General features: G+C 51.2%; 1 protein-coding gene across 1 annotated transcript in view; it reads right to left on the bottom strand.

Moving 5' to 3' along the window:
* CFAP57 (cilia and flagella associated protein 57) overlaps positions 1-27,654 on the bottom strand; it is a 65,815-nt gene that overhangs the window by 9,407 nt on the left and 28,754 nt on the right. The window contains exons 12-21 of the mRNA XM_021683798.1: positions 23,633-23,788; positions 22,375-22,468; positions 21,587-21,777; positions 18,196-18,369; positions 16,925-17,083; positions 14,386-14,529; positions 9,437-9,553; positions 7,989-8,123; positions 7,762-7,905; positions 101-233 (exon numbers count right to left, since the gene is read on the bottom strand). Coding sequence (XP_021539473.1) covers positions 101-233; positions 7,762-7,905; positions 7,989-8,123; positions 9,437-9,553; positions 14,386-14,529; positions 16,925-17,083; positions 18,196-18,369; positions 21,587-21,777; positions 22,375-22,468; positions 23,633-23,788 — 1,447 coding nt within the window. The remainder of the gene's footprint in view (positions 1-100; positions 234-7,761; positions 7,906-7,988; positions 8,124-9,436; positions 9,554-14,385; positions 14,530-16,924; positions 17,084-18,195; positions 18,370-21,586; positions 21,778-22,374; positions 22,469-23,632; positions 23,789-27,654) is intronic.

Here is a 27,654-nt window from a genome sequence, read left to right as displayed (position 1 = left end):
TGGGGAAAGGCAGCCTTGGAAGCCAAAGGGAGACCTCCTTGTGGCTGCCATTGGTCCCTTGATCCCAATGCTCATCCCCCTTGGCCACTGGTGACATTACCTGTCTCTGCAACATCTTGTGGTCGGAGTTTCTTCGTCAGTTTCAGAGCTGCTTCAAGGTCATAGACTTGGGAGCGGGTGAACTTCAGCTCCCTGCGGAGCTCGTTAATCTCCTTGATCAGGGAGACATTTTCCTGTAAAGGAGAAGAGAGAATGAGTATGGATGGATGAGTGATCAGTGGGCACAGGGCCTGTCCTGGCCTGGGGCTGAGGTTGTGTGGAACAGACAGGGTTGGGCCTGGACCCAGATTCCTCTACTGGGTACAAGTCCTTATCCTAGCCCATGGATAAACCTCTTGAGGTACCAGCTGACTTACCTTCAGGTGGACTCTGGCAACATAAGATACAGATAGAGTATACCATTCCCAAGCATCCAGACCCTTTCCAGCATCAACAACAATGCTTTTCTAAGCACTTTATATGAATTGAATGCATTGGAGTATCATAATAACCCTATGAGGAAATTCTATTATAATCAAAATTTTATAGAAGAGGAAACTGAGGCATAGAGAGGTTATGTAACTTGCCCAAATTACATGGATAGGAATCGGCAAAGTCAGGATTCTAACTCTGACAGTCTGGCTCCAGAGCTCTGAGCTCTTAAGTACTATGCTATACTTTATTCATTTTTCCCCATTCATTTGTTGAACCTACATTTATGTGGTATCTGCTATGTCCCTGGGATACAGACAGAAATAAGAAATGGTTTCTGCCCTCAGCAGCATACTGTTTAGTGAGGAGCATAGAAAATAAATGAATAATGAACATTTGCTCTATCCATTGACAGTTCACTTCTCTTTTTGTGTTTGACAAATATCCATCCATCCATCCATCCACCCATTCACCCATTCCAATATTTACTTGAGTACTTACTATGGACCAGGCACTGTGCTGATCCTGGGGTACATAGAAAGTAAGACCTGGCCTCTGATCTTGAAGAGTTTTGGGTTTAGTGGGGGATCTGGGTATAGCCAAGCGTGGTGGCCACCTTGCCACCTCTCCTCTACAGGAAAATGTCTCCCTGATCAAGGAGATAAATGAGCTCAGCAGGGATGTGAAGTTCACCCACTCCCAAGTCTATGACCTTGAAGCAGCTCTGAAACTGACCAAGAAACTCCGACCACAGGATGTTGCAGAGACAGGTAATGTCACCAGTGGCCAAGGGGGATGAGCACTGGGATCAAGGGAACAATGGAGGGGTGGGGCACAGAGGAAAAGTACTTAGCCCTGCCTGAATGACCAGGGTGGATTCCTAGGAACTGCTCCCTGGGCTGAGGCAGCAAGGAGTTACCAAGGAGAGGGTAAAGGGGGTCACACACAACTGGAACAGCAAGTGAAAGACACAGAAATAGGACATGGCTGGTGTGTGGGGGACATGCAGCTGTTCTATATCCCCAGACACAAAGTAAGAGGCAGACCCAGAGGAGCGAGGATGAGGAGCCTGCTGGGGGTCCCGTGGTGGGAGCTCTGCACCTGGAACCAAGCAGTTGCTTCTCTCTTCCCTTCCCACACCTCAAATCTCTGCTTTCCTTTTCACACTCAGCCTGAGGGCACTGAGGGTGGCTCCACGGAGGTGTCCCCATTCCCATGGGTCCAGAAAAGGACTGGCTATTCCGTACTTGGCTTGTCCACAGCACTGCTTCTCATGTGACAGCACAAAGGATCCTGTTAAATGTGGCTTCTGACTCAGTCGGCCTGGGGCTGGTCCTGAGATTCTACATTTTGAACTAGCTCCTAAGAGATGCTGCCACAAGCCTGAGGGCCAGACCATTGGTGGGTAGCAAAGCCCTTGAGGGTCAGGGTGCCAAAAAAGGCAAATGCAGGCCAAATCTACATAAAACAGACCAGGGACTACCACCACTTGGGACACTCTCCATAGTGGGAAGCATGGAGTCAGCCCAGAGAACAGGGTGATCCCAAGCACTATTGTCCATGAGCCATGACAACCGCTTCTCTGCTAGGGGCATATGCCTGCAGAGCCCACGTGGGAGCAGTGCCCAAACTGGAGACACCCTAACGTATTCTTTCCCTCTGGAGCCTCTTTATCTGAGCATATCAGATGTATGTACCTTCAGATTTTCAGTATACCACTTAATTTCAGTATTCCTCATTAAAAAAAATTCTCTTGGATGAAATGCCCAATTATTGCTGATCCCTTGTTTTCAGGCTGGGCTTTGTGCTTTTTTTTTTCCTATAAAGTCAGCAGATTTCTCCATCTGATCTTTTACTCTTTAAGTAACCCAGGCCTTAGTGATGAAACGCCCACATTTCCTTTCCAGATGCTCTCCAGCAAAACTCGCTGCCAGTTTCCTCCCCTGGAACCTCTCCACGCTGACTTTCTAACGTGACGTACTCAATTAAGTATGTTTGTATTTGGTTCTAAGACCTCGGACTCTGCCTTGCATGTAAGAGGCGCCCAATAAATACTTATGGAGTGGGTAACAAATGAATAACTAATGCAGCAGATATCAAGCTGAAGAAGAGATTCTTACTAACAAGAAAATTACAAACCAGAGCGTAAAGGTCGGGCAGGGGAGACCAGACAGCAGGGAGATTTAGGAGGGCCGCAGGGAACTCAGGCAAACCTGCTCCACCTCAGGGGTTCTCTCCACTCCCCCTCTTCATGGGCATCACTTAGCTTCCCTTTGCTTGCCTTGTTCAGTAAAGTAACAATAATCAGAATGAAGATTAGAGACGGCTGAAGGTACCATTTGACCAGTCCTCTCCAGCTATATCTTGAAGTACAGCTTGGTCATCTCCAGCCATTCTGTCACTAAGTCCTATCAATTTTGTGCCTTCACCAGATCTCGTGTTCACCCTTCCTGCTGTGATTCGTAGCCAGCTCTTATTTTTTTTATTTTTTTAAAAAGATTTTATTTATTTATTTGACAGAGAGAGACACAGCGAGAGAGGGAACACAAGCGGGGGAGTGGGAGAGGGAGAAGTAGACTCCCCGCTGAGCAGGGAGCCCGATGCGGGGCTCGATCCCAGGCCCCTGGGATCATGACCTGAGCCGAAGGCAGACGCTTAATGACTGAGCCACCCAGGCGCCCCTCAAGTCAGTGTCATAGCCAGCTCTTATCATCTCTCCCCTCTACTACCGTAATGGCCCCAGGTAGAGCCCTTGCCCTAGTGTTTCCCCAGCCCTCCATCCTCGACAACTCTGCTACCATGATTGGGGCTTCTGGCTCCTGGTACTTTTTGGTGTGAATGCTTGTTTCTAACCCCACTGCCTGCTTCGGACACCTCCATGATGACTGCCACCTAAATGGGCCTCCAGGACGTGACTCAGTCCCTATTAGAGTGTGATTGAGACCCATGACTTAATGCGGCCCGGTTCCTGGTTCTGTTCATTCATTTGTTCATTCATTCATTCATTCATTCACTCACTCATGCATAAAAATCACCTAAGAACCTGTTCCTGAAAGCCTACTGTGCACTGGTCATTGTGGTGGACATGGGAGGCCCAGCTTGGATCCAGTGCTTAGAGATGCCATGAGAGTCTGAAGAGGCATGCTCACCCAGTGTGAGAAAGGCTCCCTGGGGAGGTGGGGGGCAGGGAAGAGTGTTTCAGGCCTGGAACTAAGGGGGAGCAAACAGGATTTGAGGCACTAAATGCTTGATGATGATGACGACGACAAGAGTAATCATAATTTCAAGCACTGATTGGATCCCTGCATCACATCAAACATTTTGCGTACAATAACTCATTTAATCCCCACGACAACCTTATGACATAAGAAGGTATTATTAGACTCATTTCCATATGAGCACACTGAGGCCAAGGCAGCGCATCGTGGCAGAGCTGGGACTTGAATCTAGTTGTGTCTGCCTCTAGGACTGTTGCCTCCCAGACTCTACTTTCCACCTCTCATTGATGTCACTCCATTCCAACACCTCACATAGTATGTGGACGGCCATGGAATCCCCCCAAAAGTACAAGTTTGGCTCCTTAAACAGTGCTTTCTGGCACGGTCTGTGTTCTGAGGAGTCCAGAGGTCACACTGAGGTCAACTGTATATGCTTTTGGGTAGCTGTGTGAGCTTACAATGTGGATGCGACAGGTTTGCTGAGTCTTTTGTTCCTGGTCCCTCCTCGGTCGGCACCACCTACAAAAGCCCCCCCCCCCCCCCCAAGTCCTCCAGCAGCTCCTCTGCGGCAGGAAGAATGTGACCTGGGGTCCATCAAGTGTCAGGTCCTGAGATATGTATGACCGGCTGGGGGAACGCTAAAGTCCATTTCTATAGAAAACCTTCTAAACAAAGGGGCTACACTGAGCTGTCCAGGACTGCCTTGGGTGGAGACGCGGGAACGGACCCTGACAGAGCCTTCAGCCCAGACGGGAGAAGGAAGGGAATGCCTATAGCACCCCCTACTGGCCTTCCCTATGTTGACACCTTTAAGAATACTGCGGTGCCTGGCAGCGTGGAAAATGCAGGCAGCATGTTTATTCCGTGAACTTGGAAGGCTGCATCGGTGGCGTCTTTCTGGAACCCACCGTTGGTGGGATCATCACCTGCCTAACTGCACAGAAGAGGCATCTCTCTGGTCCTCTTTCAACCTGCCTCTCACATCTGACCTGACGTTTCCTCATTTCTACTCTGAATTGTCCTTTGATGCCACAACCTAGCCCCTTCCAAGGCCTTCTCGTCTCCCCTCAAGGGGCAGCCGTCTTTTCATGGGGTTTCCCACCACCTGCCTTCCCACCCTGCCAACAGAGAGGATCGTTTCAAAACAGAGAACACCCCTACCTGCTTCAACCTTGGGTGGCACCTGCTTCTAAGAGAAACGTTATGTTTCTTGGTGTGACCAGGAAAGCTCTGGCAAGTGACTCTAAGCTGCTTACTTTCCAGCCGGCTTTGTTCTCCTTGCCCCTGGAATTCTGCGATAAAGCAAGTCTGTGGACTCCGGGGTCCCCAAACACTCCAGACGCCTCACTCTTCCCTGCCTGCCCGTTCTCAGGTGTTCTCTCTGCCCGGAAGTCTCTTCCTCTACTTGCTCCCTGACTGCCTCTACTCCCTTCAAGGCCCAGCTCGAGTGCCTCTTCCCTGCCTCTCCCACGGGCCCATGGCCCTGGATAGACTGTACTGAGCAGGGGTGGTCTGTATCTGGTTTAAGTTTCCTACCAGGAACTGTTGAGGGTAGGCGTACTATCACATTCATCTCGGAATCTTCCATGGCCTGGCACGGAGCTTGGCTTGTAAGAAGCCCTCCAAATTGTGTCCTGAATAAAACGTGTGTCCTCATTGTTTGTATTCAAAGAGATTCTGGCCTTCCTATCTGCAGGCATGCTGGAGAGCGAGTGCGGAGGCCCTGTGCTCCTGTCTGAACATATAAATGAGACAGTGACCTCATTTTCTGGGGTTCTGCCCTGGCCTTCCTTGCCTTTTTGGACTGAAGTGTCAGGGCCTTGGTGCCGGCAGAAGCAGCTTCTTAACTACGCAGAGCAAAGTGGGGTGGGGGGGGGCGGGCGCTGGCCACCCGCTGGGAAGTCTGGGAGCCTTTGGGCCATCCCCGCTCCCACGTCCCCAGTCCACAGGCAGCCCTGGTCCTTGCTGGGATGGCCTTCCAGGTTCTCCCACTGACTTCCGCCTTGGTTCTCAAGTAGGTCTTTCGGTGGGAGGACCGGAAGGGAGAGGGCATTTGGGAGCACCTGCTCCGTCCCAGCCAGTGCCTCGTGCTTCGTGTTACTCATTTCATTCAATCCCCATGGTAACTCGCTGAAGTGGGTACTTTCTTCCCCATCTTACGGATAGGAAAGGAGGCCCTTGGAGAAGCGAAGGAGGTTCCCCCAGGTCTCCCAGTGAGAGTGGCTGGGGCAGCATAACCTGGGTTTAGACAGACTGTGCCTACTCTCGTTTCTGCTGCTCTGACACCTGGCCTGGCCCTTCTCCTTCAGCTGAAGATCAAAGAAGGAAACCATTTTTATAATTGAGAACAGTGGCTTTGGAAGTTTTTCTTTCTTTCTTCCTTTTTCTCTTGCTTCCTTTCTTTTCGTTCCCTCTCCCTCCCTCCTTTCCTTTCTTCCAAACAAAGTCTGACACCGAGCCTGCTACTATAAGCAAGGAGTCTCCCTGGGTAAAGGGTAGGACCCCAGAACCCTGCCTCCTGGCCCCCCTCTGGCTCCTTGCGGTTGTCTGGGGAAACACCTATGGATCTGCAGTGTTCCACAGCACACAGGTTTGCTGCTCAAGAAAAGCTGCTCAAGAAGGCACTTTCCGGGGCTCCCCCTGGTTGACGGTTCCCTCTGCCAGGCATCAGGGAGGGGCAGGGCTTGGCAGGAGCCCTGCTTGTGTCTCCTTGCTCCCTCCACCCTCTCACCCTGCCCAGCAGAAGTGGGCATGTGCCCTCTGGGGTCCCCGAGAGTAAAAGAAGACCTACGCCTGCCCTGAGGGGCCTCATGCGGATGTACCGGCGGACTAGCCTGTGGGCTTTCCTTTCCTTTTCCTTCTTCTCCGAGGACTGACAATTGCTTTACCCAAATCTGCTGGGCATGGAGAGAGGGACCCCCCCCCTGGAGGACACTTCAGGCCTGTGCTCTGGTGGCAGGGCTCAGATGAAGGCTCAGCAACGTCACCAGCTGCCAACTGCTTCCATAGTCGTCCTGGTCCCCCTGCCCAGCACACTGCATTCCAGAAGCCCGGTGGGCTCTCTGTGCCTGGGCGTCCTGAGATCCTTAGCTGTGGCTCTGTGTCCCCACTGCTGGTGACTAAAGGGTCCCACCAATGGAATGCACGCCTCTCTCTGGGCTTCTGACTGCTTTTGTGGCCCAGGAGAAGGGCAGTGGTTTGAGGCAGGGGCTGGCTGTAGGATGGCACGAGACCCGCCCTGCCTGGGTCTGGCCTGAATCGCGGTGCACTCTGCTCGCCCAGGTAGGGACTGGCTGAGTCGGGAACTGGTTTGTTTCAATCCAACTGCAGCCCATCCTCATTCCAGTATTTTAATTATGGCATTAAAGAAATATAAACACAAAAAGGTATGTGCCTTATAAATGTGATTCTGATGTTCTCTTTTGATATTAAATCACATTAATTGCCTCAGATGATACTGATACTCAAACAGAAATCTGGCAGTAGAATCCTGACTGGCAGTCCTGATAATGTGCGCAAGTGGGGGCGGCCATAATGGGGTCAGCGCTTTCCGCACAGCCCGATGAAGGATCCTAGGAGGTGGATGTGGACAGCTCATTAAATCAGAGTAAGGCCAACACTATTGTGGGTGTGGTTGGCTCTGGACCCGAGAGATAAGGGAAGGGACCTGAGGCACCAGAAAAGGCAGATGAGGCGGGTGGAGACGGGTGTGTTCAGAGGGAACTGGATACCAGGGATCCCATGATTCAAGTAGCAGACTGAAAAGCAGCAAAACAAAGTCAGGTGAAATAAGAGTGGGAAACCGCAGAAAAGAGGAGAGAGTGACTCAGGAGAGCTAGAATCACGTGGGTGGAGGGCCAGAGGAAAAAAAGAAAGGGTGCCTGTGGAGTTAGGGGTGGGGGTAGAAACGAATGGGCACTGGCGGGGCAGGGGTGGGCAAGGGCACACCTAGAAAAACTTGGAGGGGCTCTGGGCCATGGGTCAAGCTCAGGGAAGGCAGAGGAGAGGAGTCAAAGAGAAAGCTGTAGAGAAAGCTAGTGGCCCCCCAGACATTTGAGGAGTGTGCAGGTACCTGCATGATGCGGACATAATCAGTGCGGTGCAGCTCACTGTCCTTGACCACCTTCTTCTTGAGAGTGGCCAGGTTTCTCTCCAGGTGCTCCCGCTGACGGGCATACTCCTGCTGCAGGTCCGTGTTCAGCCCTGCAATCTCCACCTGATGGGGCAGAAAGGGCTTCTCAGTGAGGGAGGGGGACCTGGGAGAGCAGGTGAGTGCGGGGAAAGGGGAGCAGGGCTCACCATGTCTGCCCGCTGCACGTACTTCTCAAAGAGAGCTCGGACCTTCTCCTTCAGGAGCCGGGGTTCCTGAATGTACGCCACACAGTTGTGAAGGTCTGTCTTAAACCGTTTGACCAGCGCCTCCAAGTCCCGCTCCTGCAACCACAGGCATATAGTTCTGGCACCCCAGGGGCTCTCCGGGGCTGGAAGGCAGATGGCAGCAGGAGGATGAGAGACATTTCCTCTGGGGCTCATGGTTGGCTGCTGGGGCCCACGGTGGACACAGAGACCTAGCTGGGCACACAGCCAAGAGGCAGAGAGAGGTACTAACACCCATGTGCTTCTGCCCAAATAGCTTCATCTTTAAAAGGCCACCCAGAAGTTTCCTCCATTGGCTCTGGATTCCTTTCAGGACCACAGGCCTTAAAAGATGAGAGGAAGCACGAGTGGTCCCCCTGTTCCTTTCTGAGCCAAGATGGATAGTATCGCTTCTCTCTTGCAGGTCCCTGGGCCAGCATTTCCCTGTCCCCTCTCTGAGCTCACCCAGGGTTTATCCTTCCTGACAGGAGGGCTGCTGTGAGTGGGTAGTGAAAACGTGGCCAAATTGGGCAGATTGGTTTCATCCGCACACTTGGGCCAGACGCTCGCTCTTCCATCCTGCTTTCTCTGATGCCCATCCTCCCGTACCCCTGACCTGGAGGGTCTCTCCTTTCTCTTTGCTCCCGTAGCCCTTTGTTCATCTGTCATAACCTTTCATCTTGCTTTAGGATTGCTGTGCACGCACCACAAATCACCTAGCCACCCATTCCATCTGTGAAGGGCAGGATCTGCGTCAGTTCACGTTGGTGGCTCTGCAGCTTCTGTTCTGACCTAGTGCGGAGTCAACGCTTAATGTGGGGGATGGAAAAAAATCAATCCAATTCACCAAACATGGGGGGCCCTGTGCTAGGGGGTGGGGGTGCAACCAAGTCCTGGCCTGGGACCAGAAGACCTAGTTCCCAGTGCTGGTTCTGAGTATGCTACTTGGCTCTGGGTGCCTTAACCTTCTAATGTCTCTGGCCTTACTTAATTACCTACAGAGACTGGAATAAACAATTTTGAAGGCTCTCTTTTCTTCAGTATGTTTTTGCTTTGTTTCTGATAGTCAAAACCTTTTGCCACTGCCTATAAATGACCTCTCTGAGCATATTCCTTCCCAGGCCAAACAAGCCAATGCTGCAAGCATTCTTATGAAATTGGCCTCCCATCCCCTAGAGCACTTTACCCAAAGTCCTCAGTCTCAGATGGAGGCAGTCACGTACATTTGCATGGGCATGAAACCAGGCAGGGCTGTGAGCAAGTGGAGAGTGAGTTAAAATGGGAATGTATCTTAGCAATGTGCTGGCGCTGTCTCTTGGAAGCCAGCTACCCGCGGCCGACAGGTGCCGGATCCTGAATCCAAGATCTGCCAGACTCTGAAATCCTCACACCTTCTGTCTCTCTCTGTGCATCTCCTGATCAGTGGCTCGTAGTTTCTGCCACAGTTCCGTGATGTTCAGCTCCAGCTGCATGTTCTGCTTATGGAAACGCTCCAGTTCTGCTTCCATCTATAGAGAACAAGGGGGGAAAAGTCAAGAATAAGAAAGTAAGGGAATAAAATTATATTTGGGAACTGCAGCCTTTCAGTGGGGATGTTTCCCTGGCTACCAGGGCATTTCTTTTCTAGCTCCCACCTATGTCCTCTGCAATGAAACCTTTCTTCTTCCTTTTTTTTGAGATTGAGAGAGAGAGCGGGCCCACACAGGAGAGTGGCGGGAAGGGGCAGAGGGAGAGAGAGAGAGAGAGAATCTCAAGCAGGCCCCACGCCCGGTGCAGAGCCTGACGCAGGGCTGGATCTCAAGACCCTGAGATCAAGACCTGAATTGAAATCAAGAGTCGGACACCCCGACTCTTTCTTCTTAACTCCTTGCCATCCCCAAAGCCCCCACCCCTTGGTGGATATATTAAGCCAGACCACATGTTTCTATAACCAGGCTCTGAATTTTTCTTAGTTTCCCTGTTCCTTCAGCCATGCTGATTGCCTTCTTTTCTTGAATTCTTTGTTACTTGGTGACTCTCAATTACTGGAACCTGGAACCTGAAGCAGGGTTCTGCAGAGAAGCACCTTCCTTCCCTACTTTGTGAAATCCTGTGAGAGGATCTTGACTTTTTGGGGCCACAAGCCATCAGAGTCAATCCCACCCTAAGCAGAAAGTTGTAAGGGACCAGCAGGTAGGCATCCCCAGTCTAAGGACCCTCCACCTCAATCATTCTGTTGAAAAGGTCTTTAGAAGTACAACTGAAGGGCACCTGGGTGGCTCAGTTGGTTAAATGGCTGCCTTTGGCTCAGGTCATGATCCCAAGGTCCTGGGATAGAGCCCCATGTCGGGCTCCTTGCTCAGTGGGGAGCTTGCTTCTCCCCTGCCTGTCGCGCTCCCTGCTTGTGCTTGCTCTCTCCCTCTCTCTCTCTCTGTGTCAAATAAATAAATAAAATCTTTAAAAAAAAAAAAGTACAACTGAGGAAAATGTCTCGTCTTCAAAAGAAAAGGAAGAAACCACCAATGAGCTTCTGAAAGATTTTTTATTCATTACTGCATTTGTATTAACCGGAGACATGTGAATGACAATTGGAGCTTCAGATTAGGATGAGACCAGGGGTATGTGAGCTCTCAGTTGATCTAATTTCTGCCAAAGGCAAAGGGGTGATGTTTGATTGATGCACCAAATCTGGTGCACACTAGTATTCCTGTTAATAGAGAGGTTCGCTATTTGGGGGAGATGGGCTAGTTCACTGGGTTTTTTCATAGCTGGATGGAGTAGCTCCTCTAGTCTATCCCAGGTCCTTTGGTCAGATTTCAAAGCTCCTGACTTCTGGGGTACCAGGAAGGCTGAGTGAGCCACATCCACATCCTGGACATGAAGGGGCAGCTCGTAGAACGTTATCATTACTGGAAGCGTTCTGTACAGACAGAAGAGCCCTTTGACCCAGCGCCTGGCGGGAAGACAGAGCTCAGTAGCTATTCGTCTGAATGAGTGCGTGCACGGCAAATGTCCAAGGCAAAGGGGAGCCTCTGTGAGGGAGGAGAGGGGTGCTTGAAGCAACCTGCCTTCTGGAAGAAGAGTGAAAAGATAAAGGCACAGTGTCCACCGGGTGGAGGACACAGCAGGCGTGGGGACGTGCGCCGCTTAAGAAAGAACGTGTCCACTGGGGAGGGCTGGCCAGGGCTCGCAGGCCTGCGGAAACAGAACTGATGAAGAGGGGGTTTCTGTCTTCAAGAGCCGCAGGTCTAGAGGGCTAGGAGGGAAGGTCCAGGGAGAAAGTGCCCTCTGCATGCACGGAGGAAGCTAGGGGTGGCACCCAGAACAGGGAGGCTCAGTCAGGTTTTGCGAGACAAATAGGTATATGGGAGGTCAGAGTGGAGAAAGAGAACTCCAGGCAGAGAGCGAGCGCCAGAGGCGTGGGCCGCCTGGCACAGCTCTGCAGGCTACAGGTGGTCTGGGGGGTCTGCAGGTGAGGGAGGGAGGGGGATGGGGGCCGGAGAGGTTGGCTGAGCTGGGTCAGGTGGCCTGATGCCGAGGTCCTACTGAAGGGAGCAAGACTGGAGCCAGGCAGACCGGTCAGGAGGCGACACGAGGGTGCGAGACTAAGGGAACGGTGGCTGGAAGAGAGCAAGGGGCTTGCTTCTCCAAGGTCATGGCTGAGTGCCTACAGCTGGCTGTGCGTCTTCCTCTGTAGTCTTGAAGCCAGCAACGACCGATTAGGTGAGAAAGGAAGTACTACAGGCAAAACATGAAAACATGCCGAGAACAAAAATGACCTATGTCATAGAAAAATTGTGAAATATGCTGAATTTGAATAACTGGCTGGACAGCTAGGATACAAGCCAGTATGTGGGAACAAGCATCCTTTTCCTGGTGAGGAAATCCCATCTACTTTTCCATGTGTTACTCCTCACACTCAGTGACTCTCAATGGGGGGAGGAGGCAGGAAAGAGGCATTTTACCCCCTAGGGGCCATCTGGCAACGTCTGGAGACATTTTTGGTTGTCACATCTGGGGGAAGAGGAGGGTGGCCCCTGGCATCTAGTGGGTAGACACCAGGGATATTGCTAAATATCCTATAATGCATGGGGCAACTCCCCATAATAAAGGATTATCCGCCCTAAAACATGAAATTGCTGAGGTTTAGGAACCCTGCACTAGATGAGTAAACAAGAGTGTGAAGTACAACGACAAGGTCTGGACACTCTCTGCCTAGGAAGGGGTCCTGTCTCTTCTGGAAAAGTCTATGTTCAGGGAGGGACCTAAATCAAGGAAGTATTAGATTTTCATTCACAGAGGTCTCAGCTCCAGCAACAAGCCAGAGTTTCTTACAGCTTCCTTCTTGTAGGAAAAAGAACTTCACAGGAGACCCGCAGTGGGTGGGTCAAATGGGTCTCTGACCTGCAGAGGGAAGCCCCAAAGTCAGAGGCGCCTGGGGAAGGAATCGGGCCCAGATATCAGCCCTGGTGGCCACTGGCACCAGGGGTTGGGGTAGGAGGGTGAGCCCTGTTGGACTCACCCTCAGGGTGCAGAGACAGGCCCTGCTGAGAACGGGTGGCCCAGTTCCTGACGGGAAAGTGAATAATCCTTCAGGTGTGCTGGGGTGGAAAGTAACTGACCTGGCTGCAAATCTCCCCGATGAATGAGGAGAGGAAACAGGACAGTGATTTTGGGGGGCTGCAGTACATTCACTTTCCAGGCAAGTGGGGCCTCCGCTCTTTTTTGGACTGCCATTTCTGGACCCTGATGTCACTCAAGAATGGCAGGAGGCCCCGATGAGGTGGCTCTGTGGTCAACTGGGAACCTCCTACTTCTTCCCAGAGGCCAGGGAGTAAGTCACTGCCATGAGAACATACCCTCTCTGGACACTCTGGCCCTGGACGGGTCCCACCACCTGACTTCTTTCCTGGGTCTCCTACAGAAAAGGCTTTGCTTTTCTCCACCATAGCTCCTGGGTATCCAGTTCCACTGAGACCATGGGTGCTCCCTGACACATTTGTATCCTTGCCTGGCACCATCAGCGAAAATGGATGGGGAGCAGAACTGTTGGAGAGCCTTTGGGCTGGCGCTGGGGAGGGAGCCTGGAGACGAGGCTGGAGAGGGGTAGTACCTGGATCATGCAGGGCCCCAGTAGGGAGTGTGGATTTTATTCTAGGTGGGAGAGGACACCACTAGGGGTTTGCTGTGGCCTCTATGTGGAGACCAGACTGGAGGCGGGAGTCAAGTCCAGATGAGAGATGACTGAGGCTTGGATGCAGGTGAGGCAGCAGAGAGGAACGAGGCCTGGATTGGAGCTGTCTCTGGGAAGTCCATCAGATAGGCACTGGCAATCATTTGGATAGAGCAGTTAGGGGAAGAGAAGAATCAAGAAGACTCTACCCTTATACCTTAAGCACCTGGGTGGATTGTAGTACCATTTACTGAGAAACAGGAAACAGGAGGAAGGGGAAGTCAGGAATTCAGGTGTTTTTTTTGGTTTGTTTTTTTTTTTTAAGATTTATTTATTTGAGAGAGAGAGAAAGCACGGACACAAGAGTGGGGGAGAGGGAGGGGGAGGAGAAGAGAATGAGAGAGAGAGAGGGAGAGAATCCTTGAGCGGACTCCCCGCTGAGCACAGAGCCTGACCCTGAGATCATGACCTCCACCAAAATCAGAAATCAAGAGTCGGCTACTTAACCAACTGGGCCACCCAGGTGCCCCAGGAATTTGATTTTAGATCAACCATGGACCCCACTGTCAGCTGCAATCTGCTTAAGGAGATGCAACGTGCATGGGGCAGAGGGGCTGAAAGGGGACACTTGTACCTCACAGGACTCTTAGGAGCCCTTGTCCTGTTGTTGATCTTGCTTTTAATCTCTCCTCTCTACCTTCATCCTGTCTGCTTCCCAGAACACACACTTAAAGCTGCCACTCTCCTCTCAAGAGCCTTCATGACTTCCCGTTCCTCCTCAGATGGATTCCAAACATTGCAGCTTCGCATATGCCCCCACCATTTCCAGACTGAGAAAAAAATGTTGAAGGGGTATGCTTTCTCTTGCAACGGGCTGGTGGCTGAGTACACACTGCCCCCTGGTGGCCGAAGGCCCCCCAGAGCACGCACACTGAGGTGCGGGCAGGGCCCAGGCCCACCCCAACCCCCTGCCGCAAGCCAAACCTTAAAGCGCTTCACTTCTGCACCACCGAACTCCCCGCTGGGCCTTTCCTGTGGCTTCTCCTGCAGAGTGGAGGCCCACACCCCTTGGGAGCAGGCAGGGCTTGTGAGGAGAGCTTTCTCTCCTTGCCCCACCCCAGGCCAGTCAGGAATAGTCGGGGAGGAGACAGCGGTCCAAGAGGCCCGACTGTCGCAGATGGCTCTCACCTCCTGAATCTGTTCCTTCATCACCTTGATCTCATTCTCTCGTGGTTCTATTTGCTTCTTCAGCTCCTTTATTTTGTAGTCAAGTACAAACTTGAATTTCTCTAGTTCTTGGTTTTTCTTTTTCAGATCATAGATGCGCTTCTCCTGTGGGTGAGATGAGAGAGAAGTGAGAGAGAGAGCAGGAAGCCATGGTATATGGCATCCCCTTTAGGCAAAGGACATCAATTCTGTGCCCTGGCCAAGGAGGCCACAGACTGCTCTCCTGGCCGGGGATATGAAGGCTGGTTCCCCCATGAGGCTGCAGCCCTTCCTCTGTGGTTTCTGTGCTAGGACTGCATTCATTCATTCATTCATTCATTCACTCATTCAAGTACAGCTTGTAGATGACTGTATTTTCCAAAGCTGGCCTCCACAGCATCTCTCGTCCCAGAGTCTCTTCTATCTACAATGGGACCGTATGCTTCTCTGTCAGGAGCTAAGATCTAATTCGGTTCTCTTGCATCTGGCTTGATCTATGGTTTGCTTGTAACCCGAAGAACGCGCTTAAGGATGCTGTGTGGCTTCCCAGGCTAGCTCAGAAAAGTCCAAGCTGTTTCCGCCTGGTTCTCTTGGGACTTTTGCTCTGAGGGAAGCCATCTGCCCTGGAAAAAGTCCCACTACACTGAGACCATCAGGCTGAGGAGCATGTTGGTACTCTGGTGGCCAGTCCTAGCTGAACCCAGCCTCCCAGCCCCCTCCCGGCCAAGGGGCTGGACAGGTGCATGAAGAAGCCACGTTGGATACTGATTTTCCAGCCCCCAGCTATTTGAGTCACCCCTGGTTGAGGCTCAGCAAGGTCCCTGCCACTGGGGACAAAGACAAGCCATCTTGTTGTAGCCTGTCCGAATGCCAGACCCACAGAATCTGAGAGCATAATAAAACAGTTGTTGTTTTGCACCACTAGGTGTTGGGATGATTTGTTACACAGCGATAGTAATTGGAATGCAGATCTATCCATCCATCAAATGTTTACTGAATGAAGACCTTTGGCTGAGATGCCAAATAGAACTATGACACAGTCCCTGCCCTTACAGAGAAAGCACCAGCTGGAAAAGCAGACGTGTCAACAAGTGTAGCCCTACCCTGTGAGAGGTGTTGTAGAAGAGGACAGCGCAGAAGGCACGGTATATACCGAGGGCGCCAAGAATAACCAGCGGGTGTGTAAAGCAGTGGTTCACAGGGAAGTGAGAAATGGGGCTGGAGAGGAGGAGGGGAGGAGGCTACGGTCCTGCCTGTTGGGTTCAAGGGGGCTCAGAAGGTGTCCAGGAGCTAGAATTGGCAAACTATGGCCCTTGGGTCAAATCTGACCCGTTTCCAATAAAGTTTTATTGGAACATGGCCAAGCCCACTCATTTATGCGGGGTCTACGGCTGATTTTATAACATAGTGGCAGAACTGAGTAGTGTGACAGAGGCCACACTGTGTGCAAACACGAAATATTTACCACCTAGCTCTTTATAGAAAAACCTTTCCTGCCCCTGCCACAGGCAATGGGGAGCTATGGCAGAATTTTAAGTGGAAGAGAGACACGGTTACAGAGTACGCTGGTGGGGAGCAGGGGTAGGAAGTGGGAAGGAAGGCCGTTGGCTGGAGAGGAGACTGTTGCAATTTTAGGTCAGGAGGCCTTACCCTCTTTACCCGCCTTTGAGCATCTGAAGAGAGCTTTGGACCTTCCCTACACCAACACCCAGATGCACACACAAACACTCACATGCAGAAATTTCATGCAGGCACAATCCAATTCCCCTTAGCAGACCCCCAGAAGGACCCCACTTCACAGGTGAGAAAATGAGGCTCAGAGAAGTTGCACAAAGTCCTGTGGCCAGTAAATGGCAAACCTGTGCTGGAACCCAATTAACCAGTGTGGAAGCCCATGATCTCAACCACTGGAGAATTCTGCCTGCCTGAGGCGGGAATGGTGAGGGGATGGGCAGGAGGGCACACAGCCTGGATTTGCTTAGAAGGATCCAAAATTTTGGTAAGCCTCACAAAATGTGACGTGTCTGTCTTCTAAGTGTTTTGTAAGAAACGCATCCTGAAAAGGGATACCAGCTTTCTGGGGCACCCAGCAGTTGTAGGGTGCCTATATACCGCGCAGAAGGCACGGTATATACCCGTCCATGGGCACAGTCACCCGAGGATGCCTGGAGCAGTGGAGAGCATGGGCCCTGCAGTCGGCTGACTTAGGTTCTTAGCCCAAGTCCGCTGCCTATAGACTATATGATCTTGGGCAAGATACCAAACCACCTGGAACTCAGTTTCCTGAGCTCTACAGCTGGGGCCCTTGTGGCCCCTGGGGTTGCTGGGAAAACGGAGTGTGGCGTGTTTGCAGCAATCAGCCCAGTACCAAGTGCCCAGCAGGTACTTCGCAGACCACTCATCCCCCATCAGGTTCCATGAATGTGTTCCAAGCATCCAGGGGCCCTGTGTTCTGAGCTTTGTCCTCATCCCCTGGGTCCATCTAGGTGGTGGTTGAGGGAGGACAGAGACGAGCCTTCACCTTATCTTGAATCGTCTCGTCTCTTTCCTGGATTTCCCGCTTGAGGCCCAGGATGTCCTTCTCCAGGGACTTAATGACCCCTTGCAGCTTCACCTGCTCCCCCTTCAGGCTCTCAATGTCATTGGTTCGCTCTTCGATCTCCTTCTGCAGGCTGCTGAACTGTGGATACAAGTGCAGCAACAGAGACAACAAAGTCTTTGCAAACCCCCCCCACCCGCCTCCCAAATGTCTGTACGCTTACAGACTCCCCATCACCAACCTGTGACCCGGACTCTCCACCCTCGTGAGCTGAAAAACACACCTAGCACTCAACATTTCTGGGCTTTGAGGAGTGAATTTTTGATTTGGGACAGGTCTGAGGATTTCCTAGGCCACATGAATGATGTAGCATCCTGCCTGGGAAGATCCAGTCCCATTCCCCTCTGTGAGGATGGACTGTTCGGGGCAAGAAGCTTGGAGACCAACTCCTCTGGACCCAGAGTTTTCCATGACCACACCAACCTTGAAAGGTGGGGATCCGTGCCCCTTCAAGGTCATAGATATTGTAACGGATGAGCCACCTTGCCATGTCTAAGAAGGGAAGATGACATTGTCCCTGATTGATAAGCAGTGTGATTTCTAACGGTAAGGAACGTGAGTTTGCTTTGAAGTTGGCTTCTCTAAGCTAAACGTTTTGGGGAAACTGGCAATTCTACAAGGATCTGTGAGCTCTTCGCCCCGCCTTGTAAACTAAGCATCCTATGCCTTAGTCCTTCTCCCACCCAGAACTCCCTGCACCGAGAGCCTAAGGACACCTCTAGGACTTGACCTAACTTCCAGAAGTCCTCATCTCCATTTCTACCAGAGGTTTTTGTTTTTTTTTAAGATTTTATTTATTTGACAGAGAGAGACACAGTGAGAGAGGGAACACAAGCAGGGGGAGTGGGAGAGGGAGAAGCAGGCTTCCCATGGAGCAGGGAGCCCGATGCGGGACTCGATCCCAGGACCCTGGGGTCATGACCTGAGCCGAAGGCAGACTCTTAACGACTGAGCTACCCAGGCGCCCCTCTACCAGAGGTTTAACTCTGAAAACTGACTAAATCCTACTTGTCCATAAATGAAAGCCGGGGGTGTCCATCAGTGTCAGGGTGAATGTTGTTAACCCTGTGAAAAGGACAAAGAAGGGAGAGCCCCGAGGAGGGGTGGGAAGGGTGTGCCTGCCTGGCAGGCGGAGGTATTCTGGGCAATGCAGCCCTTGCCTGAGCCCAGGCCTGTCCAGAACGGCGCCATACCTTCTTCCTCATGATGCCTGTTTCTCCTTTGAGCCGCAGGTTTGATTCCTTCTCATCCCGAAGCTTTTTCTCGTACTTGGTTTTGATATCTTGGATTTCTCGGTCTTCATCCTCTTCAATCTGTTTCTTGGTCTCTTCAAACTCCCGCAGCTGCTGCCTGACATCTTCCTGTGCCTGGCTCAGAGAAGGGAGAAGGGACACACGACACTTTCGTGCTGCCCGGGCCCGGGAGAAGTGCACATGGGGCCTATCGTGCGGAATGGGAGGGCAAGTGTTATTACAGACATGGGAACCAAGGCCACGGGCCCCCAGACCTTCCACTGTCCTCCTGTCTGTCCTCTGTCTTTCCTTCTCTCCCTGCCGGATGAGGCCGCAGGCTCCATCACTTCAACCACCACCTTCCTGACATCCTCATACCTGCCCCACCGCTGGTCTCCTTCACCCTGACACCCACGCTTCTTTTATCTTTCTCTCACTGAACTTGGGACAGTTGTAACTTTATATTTGCGGAACTACTCGATTGCCTTTCCCATTAGATAGGAGGTCCTTGAGGGCAGACACCCGGTCTCTCATGCCCACCACTGCGTTCCCAGACTACAACCTGCCCGGGCACACAGTAGGTACTCAGTCGCTACCTGAACGAGGGCATCTTGAACTCTGCCCTCCTGCTCCTTAATCCAGTCCCCTGCACGTCCCCCAGCACTTTATGTTACTGATGCCTGTTTGACAGGACCCTCCACTGGCACAGAAGCTCCTCAATGGCGGGGTCACATCCCTCTGCTCACCTCTGGGGACCCCCTGCCCAGCAGCTGGTACGTAGACAGTGAAAGCCTGGAGCCCGGATGCTGGGAAAACTAACTCCGCCTGCCTGGCAGTGTCTGAGAGGTGACTCGGGCGTTCCTCCTCTTTGCCCCCAAGTGGTGCGAGTTATAGATTAAGTCAGAGTCCACTGTTTTCCCCTCACACCGACCCTGGCATGCTCACGAGCTGTACCATCCCTGGAGTGAGCGCTTCGGAGGCTCAGAGAGACAAGATGGTTTTAAAACTGGGCTCCCAAGGAAGGCTGCTCTCGTTCCCCATCACGTGTCCCCAGACCCTTGCTAGACAGAAGCCTGGGGCCGTGTGCTCCGTCTGCATCCCAGAGTCACCCGTCAGCCACCGCTCTGGCTCTGGTAGATGTGGCTAAAAAGGAAAGTAGGCCAGCCAAGTGGGCGAGGAGGCCTGCCAGGTGGGAGCTCCCTAGGGAAGTTCTGAGTTGAAATCTTTGACTCAGAAGAAGAAACGGGTTGTAATCACTGTGGGGGTCCTGGGAGGAAGGCCAGCCTCTCTCCCCTCAGGGCAGATTCATCCCCCTGCCCAAACCTCAAGCCCCCAAAGGCAAAGCTCAGATCAGTTTACTGGAAGTGGACAAACATTTCTGGAACATGTAGGACGTACCCTCCCCCCCATCCCTTGCAGGTTTTGAAAATCGCTGATGGGTGAGACACAGCCCCTGCCCTTGAGAAGCTCCCAGGCTGGGGGGTGGGGAGAAGTAAAGGCAGGATGCTACTGCATAGGACATGTAAGAGTGAGGAGTCTAGGGGCTCTGAGGACACAGAGGAAGGCTGCTTAGCCCCGTGGGAGGGGAGACAGGCAGTGAAGAATCCCTCCAGGAGTTGGCTCTCGTCCTGAGTCTGTAAGGGGGAGGACCAGCGGCCAGGAATCATCCAGAGCAGAGGCTCATAGGTTGTGTGGGGAACTTGGCTACTCCACGTGGGTGGATGGGAGGGAGCTGGATGGCAGCAGCGGGGACCAGGGCTGGGAGGTGGGCAGGGACCTGAGACCAGGGCTGGGAGGCCGGCAGTGCCAGGCAGGGCTGGGGCAGGGAACATTCCCAGTGTGGCTGTCAGAGCTCAGCCTGCAGAGGCTCAAGCTGTGAGGAGCCCTCCACCCTCCACCTCCCACCTCCTTTATCCCCCACTGCCTACTCCCTTCCCAGCTCCCTGAAGACTTCTGGGCGCCGACTCAGTCCTCCTGCCGTTAACTGGGGGAGGGGACAGAGGGTCCTGTAATGTCCCAGGGTGCTTTGAGCCCTGTCTCACCGTGGCCTCAGCCACCCACGCTCAGGTCCAGTCCTGGAATGGGGCCACATCTGAAACCTGAAAATGCAGGCCCTGCCCTCAGCACTGGTGATCTCCCTGTTGGACCCCAGGTATCTGGCACAGCTCTCCAGCTTGCCACGTCCCCCGGCCCTGTCCCGATTCCCCCACTGTCTTCCAGGCTCTCAGTTCTCTACCCCTCTCTGGCCCGGACCTGCTGGCTGCTCAGCAGACGACCTGTGTCTGTCTGTGGCACCGCTCAGTAAAACCCCAGCCAGGCAGCAGGGCTGCTCCACGTCTTCCTCACTCGCCGTCCTGCTTGCTGAACCCTGCTGTGGAAAAGCACGCGGCCCGGCGGACGAAGGCTGCCAGAATTCAGGTATACAACCTGGGCTGCGCGTTCAGCTACGCACCTGCTGGTCCTTTTCTCCGTCGCCCCCTGCCTCCTTCCCTCCAAAACCCCTTCCACAGCTCCCTGGCTCTCCTGCCCCTCACTTACGGTGTGCCATCTGCTGCAATTTCATGTGGAAAAGGCGGCCATCTGGCTCTTCTCAGTTTTCTCTTCATCTTGGGAAACTAGATATTTTGGCAACCCAAACTGCTTGAACGTTCTCTGACTTGGCTCTGCCTGCGTGCCCTTCCCTCCTGCATTTCCCCCGTCTCCTGTTCATTCCAGCTTCAGTTCTTCCTGGGCCTCCTTAGCTCCTGCAAGCCGGCCCTGCCCTCTCCGGGCGGTCTGCGTCCCCCAGCTATCCTGTGTGCCCCTCTCCAAGGATCCATCTGTGTGACCACCTCCCTCACACAGCTGAAAACTGGGCCCCCAGTCGTTATTTCTCTTGGTCACCCAACACTCAAGCTGGTAAACCATTAAGATACCATCTGGGTTTGTTAAATCAGTGAAGGAATGATTTCATCTCGTAAGACATAAGAAGTGGCTAAAGGGTTTCAGGCAACCACCTGCCCTATCGTTCATGGCCCTGGTTCCTCTCTAGGTCCTACCGACTTCTCCTAAAAAGGTCTCTCCAGTCCTTAAGGCTTGAAGATACAATTAGGATAGAACAGCAGATACGAACATAGCCTGTCCACAGAATTTCAGTCCCTAAAGCTGAGCACCTCCCAGCTCACTGGGTTCCCTGGTCTAGAGGGAAAGAAATGGTAATGAGCAGATGCCAAGGCCAGATGCACGCATGCTGAAGGGAGGGGACGGAAGGCAAAAGCGAGGCTGGCTTTCCCACAGCTCTCCGGGCTGGTCACAGGCCAGGCCTGCAGGATGCACCGTGAAAGGGAGGTGCAGGTCAGCTGCTGGTGAGTACCTCTTCCAGAAGGGTGGTTTTTTCCTGCAGTTTGGCCTCGTAAAACTCAGTCAGCTCCTCCAGGGCCTGGCTCTTGGTCTCATCGTTATCCCGAAGCTGTTTTTCATACTCTTCCTGCATCCTCTGGGATTTGAGCTGCAATTCCTGGTACTTCTCATATTCTAGAAGCAACTTTTGGTTGTTGCAACATTCTGGAGAGAAGCAAGGATGGTTATTTCATGTGGGACAGGAGCCTTTGAGCTCTCCCACTCGCGGCCAGCAGCAGCTAGGGCAGGTGCCTTCAAAGCCACGAGGCAAATGCCTGCCCAGCTTCCTCACCTGCCCACACCCCACCAGCTCATCAGGCAGCCAAACGTCCCCACAGTGTCGGCTAGGCAGAAGGTTTCCAGGAAAGGGCAGAGGGATGTTTGGGGGTTCAGGGCCAAGAAGAATGTCTTGAATATGCAACATAGTTATCAGCAGCCCTGTTTTACAGAAGAGTAAACTGAGGCTCAGTGAGGTTAGGTGACTCCCCAGAGCACCTAATATGGTTGGTGAGTCTGGGACCCATGATAGCCTATCAGGCTCCAGACCCCCACTCTTCTCTATCTCCTGTTGGCATGCAGTAAGGGTTTAGTACATGTTTAACGAATGAGCAAATACACAGGAGTAAAAACCACAATGAGATCCAGGGCATAAATGCAGCGTGTGGGCAGATAAAGCCAGATTACCTGGGACTTCTGTGGGATCCGGGGGACTCTCAGACTTTTGCCCCCACCCAACCCCATGGCCTCTACCTGGGTACTCACCCAGGTCCTGCAGTTCACGGTTCTGTTTGTCTAGCAGGTCCTCAATGTGTTCCCGATGGGACACATCCTGCTTTTCTTTTTCTGTTCTTAAAACCTAAAACACAGAATGGACTATTCTCATTCCCACACATCTGCTGAAAGCTGCCTTAGGGCAAGAACACATTTTATAAGTGACATCCTCCTTCACTCACAAATATTTCTCAAGCCCTTATTTTGCACCAAGCGTTGTTCCATGAGCAACAAGCAAGCTATCACTTTTTCTTTACATTATATTCTGCTCTGAAAGTTCTAGACTTTCTCTATTTATATCCTTTCTACTAAATGGGTCTTGTCAATGATGAGTTCGGTTTTGGACATGTAGCAGATGGATTTTGGGGTGGAAGAAAGTAAAGATTCATTTGAATTCTCTGTTGTCTGCATGTTGCTGTCAACTAAATTCTTGGATGTGCTAATGTGTCAGCTTCTAAGGAGTGTTTTCTTTAATCCAGCAGGAAAGCTCCTTGCAGGCAGAGGGGCCGCCCCCAGGAATAACTTTGTGTTTAGCTTATGGAGGGCCCCACAGCAATGTTTGTTGACTAAAGGTAATAAAACTAACAGCCAGGGACTTTTTTTTTTTTTTTTTGGTCAAACTCTCTGACCTGTGGAGATAACATAAAAAACAAATACCCTCTGAGCCAAAAATTGGGGGTTTTGGATGAAGGGCAAGACAGATATGTGGAGAATAAGGAACTATTCTGGGTGAGTTCTGGATCAAATCTAACTACAGGAGGACCATTTAGACTAATTTTATTTAATCTGCCGATGATCCTGAAATTCTGGTAGCTCTTTTTCTATCCTTTGTTTTTCCTGTGACCTTTTCATTCTGTTTTTAAGTAAGTTTCTCTTGATCATAAAGATAATATAGTCTCATTGTAGAGAATTTGCAAAATACAGAAAAGTATAAAGAACAAAATTGCAATGACCCAGAATCCCAACTTCCAGAGGTAATCACAGCGCTAGCTATTTTCTTACGAACTGATCTATGTGTATTTATTTTACTTGATTAATACCGTTCACTATAGAGAGTTTTATATTCTGCTTTGTTCCACCTGGCACTTTGCTGTAAGCATTTCTGATGTTATCAACTATGCTGAAAAATCACACATTATCATATGGTTCATTGTTTGAGCGTAGCTTGGATAGTGTACGCCAGTTCCATCTTGAGTAAATTGAAAACGTCTTGTTATTTGTGGGTGTTGACTGAGTCTCTCAAACAGACCTGGTTTTTCGTTTTCAAGGACTCCATTTCCTGGAGGAACTTATCTGTTAGCTCCTTAATCTTCTCAGAGTAGTTCATGTCCTTCAGTCGAAGCTGATACTCATTTTCCATTTTTAATTCTTCCACACGAGTCTTTAGCTCCAACATAATCTGAGCCTTTGGGAGAAGGACACCAGAATCAAGAACATTCACAGTGTGGGTGAATTAGAATATTTAAACTGGTAGCCTTGAGCTCTCTGAGATCTGTGGCTCCGCCCAGCCTCAAACTCATGTGTCTCCACTAGAACTTGTCATCTCTTCCCCACAAGACACCTGGACTAAAAACCAGGAGACACATGAGCTTCTTCCTCTGCCCTCATGACGTCCATTCAGTAAGCCCCGCTGTGCGCCAGGCATGATGCTAGTTCTCTCATCTTCAAATATGCGTAAATGCCACCTGCTCAGTGAAGTCTACTCGGGCCAAACTAGTTAATCCTGTGACCCTTCCCTTCCCATTCCCAGCACTCATGACCCTGCTCACTCTGCTCTACTTTTTACTATTTTCTTAGATCTAGGCACTTTCCAATACAATTTATGTATGATTTTGTTTATTGCCTTTTGTCTTCTTCCCCCATTAGAATTCAAGCTCGAGGAAGGCTGAGATCTTTGTTGGCTTTGCATACTGATATACAGAAGCGTGCCTAACACACAGTAGGTACCTGAAGAACATGTGTTGAACCATGATGCCTGCCCCATGGAACTTACTACAGAGGGAGTCAAATGACATCATTACAAGTTGCGAGAGATGCCCAGAGCCAGGTGGTTCCACAAGACTGTCAGTGTGTCCCGCTCAACATCTGTCATGCCTCTTCTGGCCTCACTATCATTACTTTAATTTGGGTCCTAACTCTTCCTGCCTTGCTGGCTCCTGTGTCTAGTGACTACTTCTTGCAATCTGTTGTATTCACTGATGCCAAAGTTTTTTAAAAATACTGTGAGACACACACCTTCATTTCCCGAAAAAGGTAATGCTGATGACAGAGAGGGGGAGAACACAGGTGTTTTCCTCTCGCTCATCCACGATCACCCCCCACCCCATGCTGCGTATCCCCATCTCATCTCTTTTGGCCCATCTCCCCCCCACCCCCGACACTGACAATGTGTTATGCACATTTCCCCATTCCTGGCCAGTGGACAAGTGTGAGCCTGGCACAGAGGGGAGACTGAGATGAGGGACGAACACAAGTTGCAAGGGCAAAGGTGGGGATGAGAGAGGGGATGTTTGGTCAGGGCATTGCGTATGATGTCGTATGGGTGGGAGGCAGAGGGACAGGAAGCCTAGACCGGGTCAGGCCATCAAGGTCCTTGCCAGCCATGATAAGAAATTAGGATTTTCTTCTACAGGGCCTCTGAAGGTCCTGTCCAACCTGATTAAGCTGATTTGGTCTCAGAAAGGCCTCTCTGGTGGCAGTGTGCAGCTCAGGCTAGATTCAAGCACTAAGGCAGAGGGATTAGGTGTGTGTGTGGGGGGGGTACTGCACAGTCCAGGTGGGGGTTGTGGGAGGAGAGTGGAATGGAGAGATTCAAGAGCAAGATTTTAGGGAACGTGGTGCCTGACTGGGTGTGGGGTGAAGGGGACAGGGCTGTGGATGAAGACCATCTCCTCAGAAGAGCGCTCCCTGCAGGTTGCACTTGGCCTATCTTGCTTCAATGCTTTATCCTGGATGCCTAGCGCAGAACCAGCAACATAGCACTAAATGAATGTTTATCAGATGAGGAGGTCACCCTGGGGTCTGCCTTGGACTGGTGGAATACATTTATTGATGGGAGTGCTGGTTTCAGGCACATGCTCATCATCCTTCCTCCCTCCCTCCCTCAGTCTGTTCTCCACCTGGCTGCAGAGGTGGCTTTCTATGATGTAAATCTCATCAAGTCATTCCCTAACTTAGATCTCTCAGCAGGTCCTTAGGAACAATGTCCGAAGTCTAAAACGTGGTGTAAAAGGCCCTCACAATCCCCCTCCAGCTCCAGCTCCACATACCCTCTCTTCTCTGGCCCCACCTAGCCAGGAGCGTCTTCCCCAGAGCACCTCTCTCATCCTTCTGCACGCTCATTCCTTGGTGTGGAAGACCTTTTTCCATCTGTTCCTGAAGGCTCCATCCAAGGCTCACTTCCTCTGGCACCACCTGGCCTGGGTCAGTGTCCCTTCCCCTGTGACCCCAGAGCATCGTTCCTTCGTAACACCTGTAACACACTTAATTTCCCTTTTTAATTTTACCTGTGCCTCCTTCCCGGCTACAAGCTAAAGGCCCCTGCATATCTTTCACTTCTGTCATCCCAGACCTTAGTACAGTGTCTGGTACATAACCGACCCCTCTGTGAGTACTAGTTGGATGGATGGATGAATGAATGAATGACTGAATGAGTAGGTAAATCATGTCCTGAGAGACAGTTACATAGAAAATCATAGAATATAAAGAGAAAAAGAGAGCCAGGAATTCTGGAAAATGTGACTTTTATTTTTAATTTTTTAAAAAAGATTTATTTATTTGAGAGAGAGAGAGAGAGAAATAGAGCAAGCACACGCGAGTGTGGGAGGCAGGGAGGGGCAGAGGGAGAGAACATCCAAGCAGACTCCCACTGAGTGTGGAGCCCGGCATGGGGCTCAATCTCACAACACTGAGATCATGACCTGAGCCGAAATCAAGAGTTGGACACTTAACTGACCGAGCCACCCAGGAGTCCCTGGAAATGTGAGAGAGAGCTGGGAGGGAGATGGGAAGGACAGAGAGGCTCAGAGGGAATAAGAGCGTGGTCTCACAGATGTAGAGAGAGAAGGGGCTCCAGGAAATGAGCAGAACATATGCTAGTCACTTCCAGCTTGGCAGCAGTTCTGCTAGGCCAAGCTGGGGGCTGGGTTGGGAGTCAGCCCGGACACCTCAGGCCTTTGGCACATCCTGAAGTCTCCCAGTTGCTCTCTTCCCCTACCCTCTGGGAGGAATGGGGGAGAAAACAGAGAGAAGAAGGAAGAGAGGAGACATACTTGCCTGCCTGCCGTAGGTCAGACCCTGACTCTCATAGGCTCTCCCTCATCCTTTCCTCCCACTCTGCCTTTCCTGTAGAAAGTTCCATGGAGCTCTAGCAGGGATCTCTGGAAATGCCTGGGTCTTATCATCCTGCTTTGGGACCATTTTTGCATGGCTGTTCTGATGGTTTTACTCATCTCTACTTGACTATGAGTTTCCTGATCACAGGGCCCAGGCCTGTCTTTTTACACATGCATCCCTAGTACCTAGCAAACGCAGGTATTCAATAAACACACTCGAGATTCTGGATAAACAGCAATGAATGCATAGCTCTGCCATTCTCTGTAAGCCTTGTGAGTTTCCCACCCCTTCGGTGTCTCCCTTAGGGAGCGTGGTGCAGAGCTAGCTGCCCACTCAAAACTCTCAAAACACATCTTCCCAGAGTGTTTGATGCATTCATAGGAGGGAGGGCCCTTTGGAGTAGTGATTAAGAGAGTAGGCTCTAGATTGAATCTAGAGCAGAACTCTAGTCCTAAAACATGTCACTTAACTTCTCCAAAGTCACCTCTTGAAACATGGGGAGAATAAAAGTATCTTTTTCATAGAGATGATGTCACATTTAAACAAGAAAATACTTGTAATTAGTACAGTGCCTGGTTCATGGAAAATCTAAAAAAAATGCTGGTTATCATTACTTTTATTGTTTTATTATTAAGAAGACTGGGTTTCAGGGATGTTTTCTAAATACTTCATTTTTTTTTAAATAAATAAGGCTCCACTAAGCAGTTATTAAGTTTCACAGATACAACTGGCATATTCAGCTTGTCAGTTCCATTCTGTAAATATGTATCGACTGTCTTCCATGTGTCTAGCAAGGGCTAGAAACTGCTGGTCACACAAGAGAACAGCTTGTCATGGTTCCTGCCCTCCAAGAGGGGGAGGAGGAGAGCTAGTTCACAGGCTAAATGTAGATCAGAGTAGGAGTCAGGATGACCAGGGGCAGGATGGCGGGCAGGG

The sequence above is a fragment of the Neomonachus schauinslandi genome, chromosome 4 (genome assembly GCF_002201575.2).
Source record: "Neomonachus schauinslandi chromosome 4, ASM220157v2, whole genome shotgun sequence".
NCBI classification, from domain to species: Eukaryota; Metazoa; Chordata; class Mammalia; order Carnivora; family Phocidae; genus Neomonachus; species Neomonachus schauinslandi.
The sequence above is the reverse complement of the archived record's forward strand: the minus strand, read 5'-3'. Positions and strand labels throughout refer to the sequence as shown.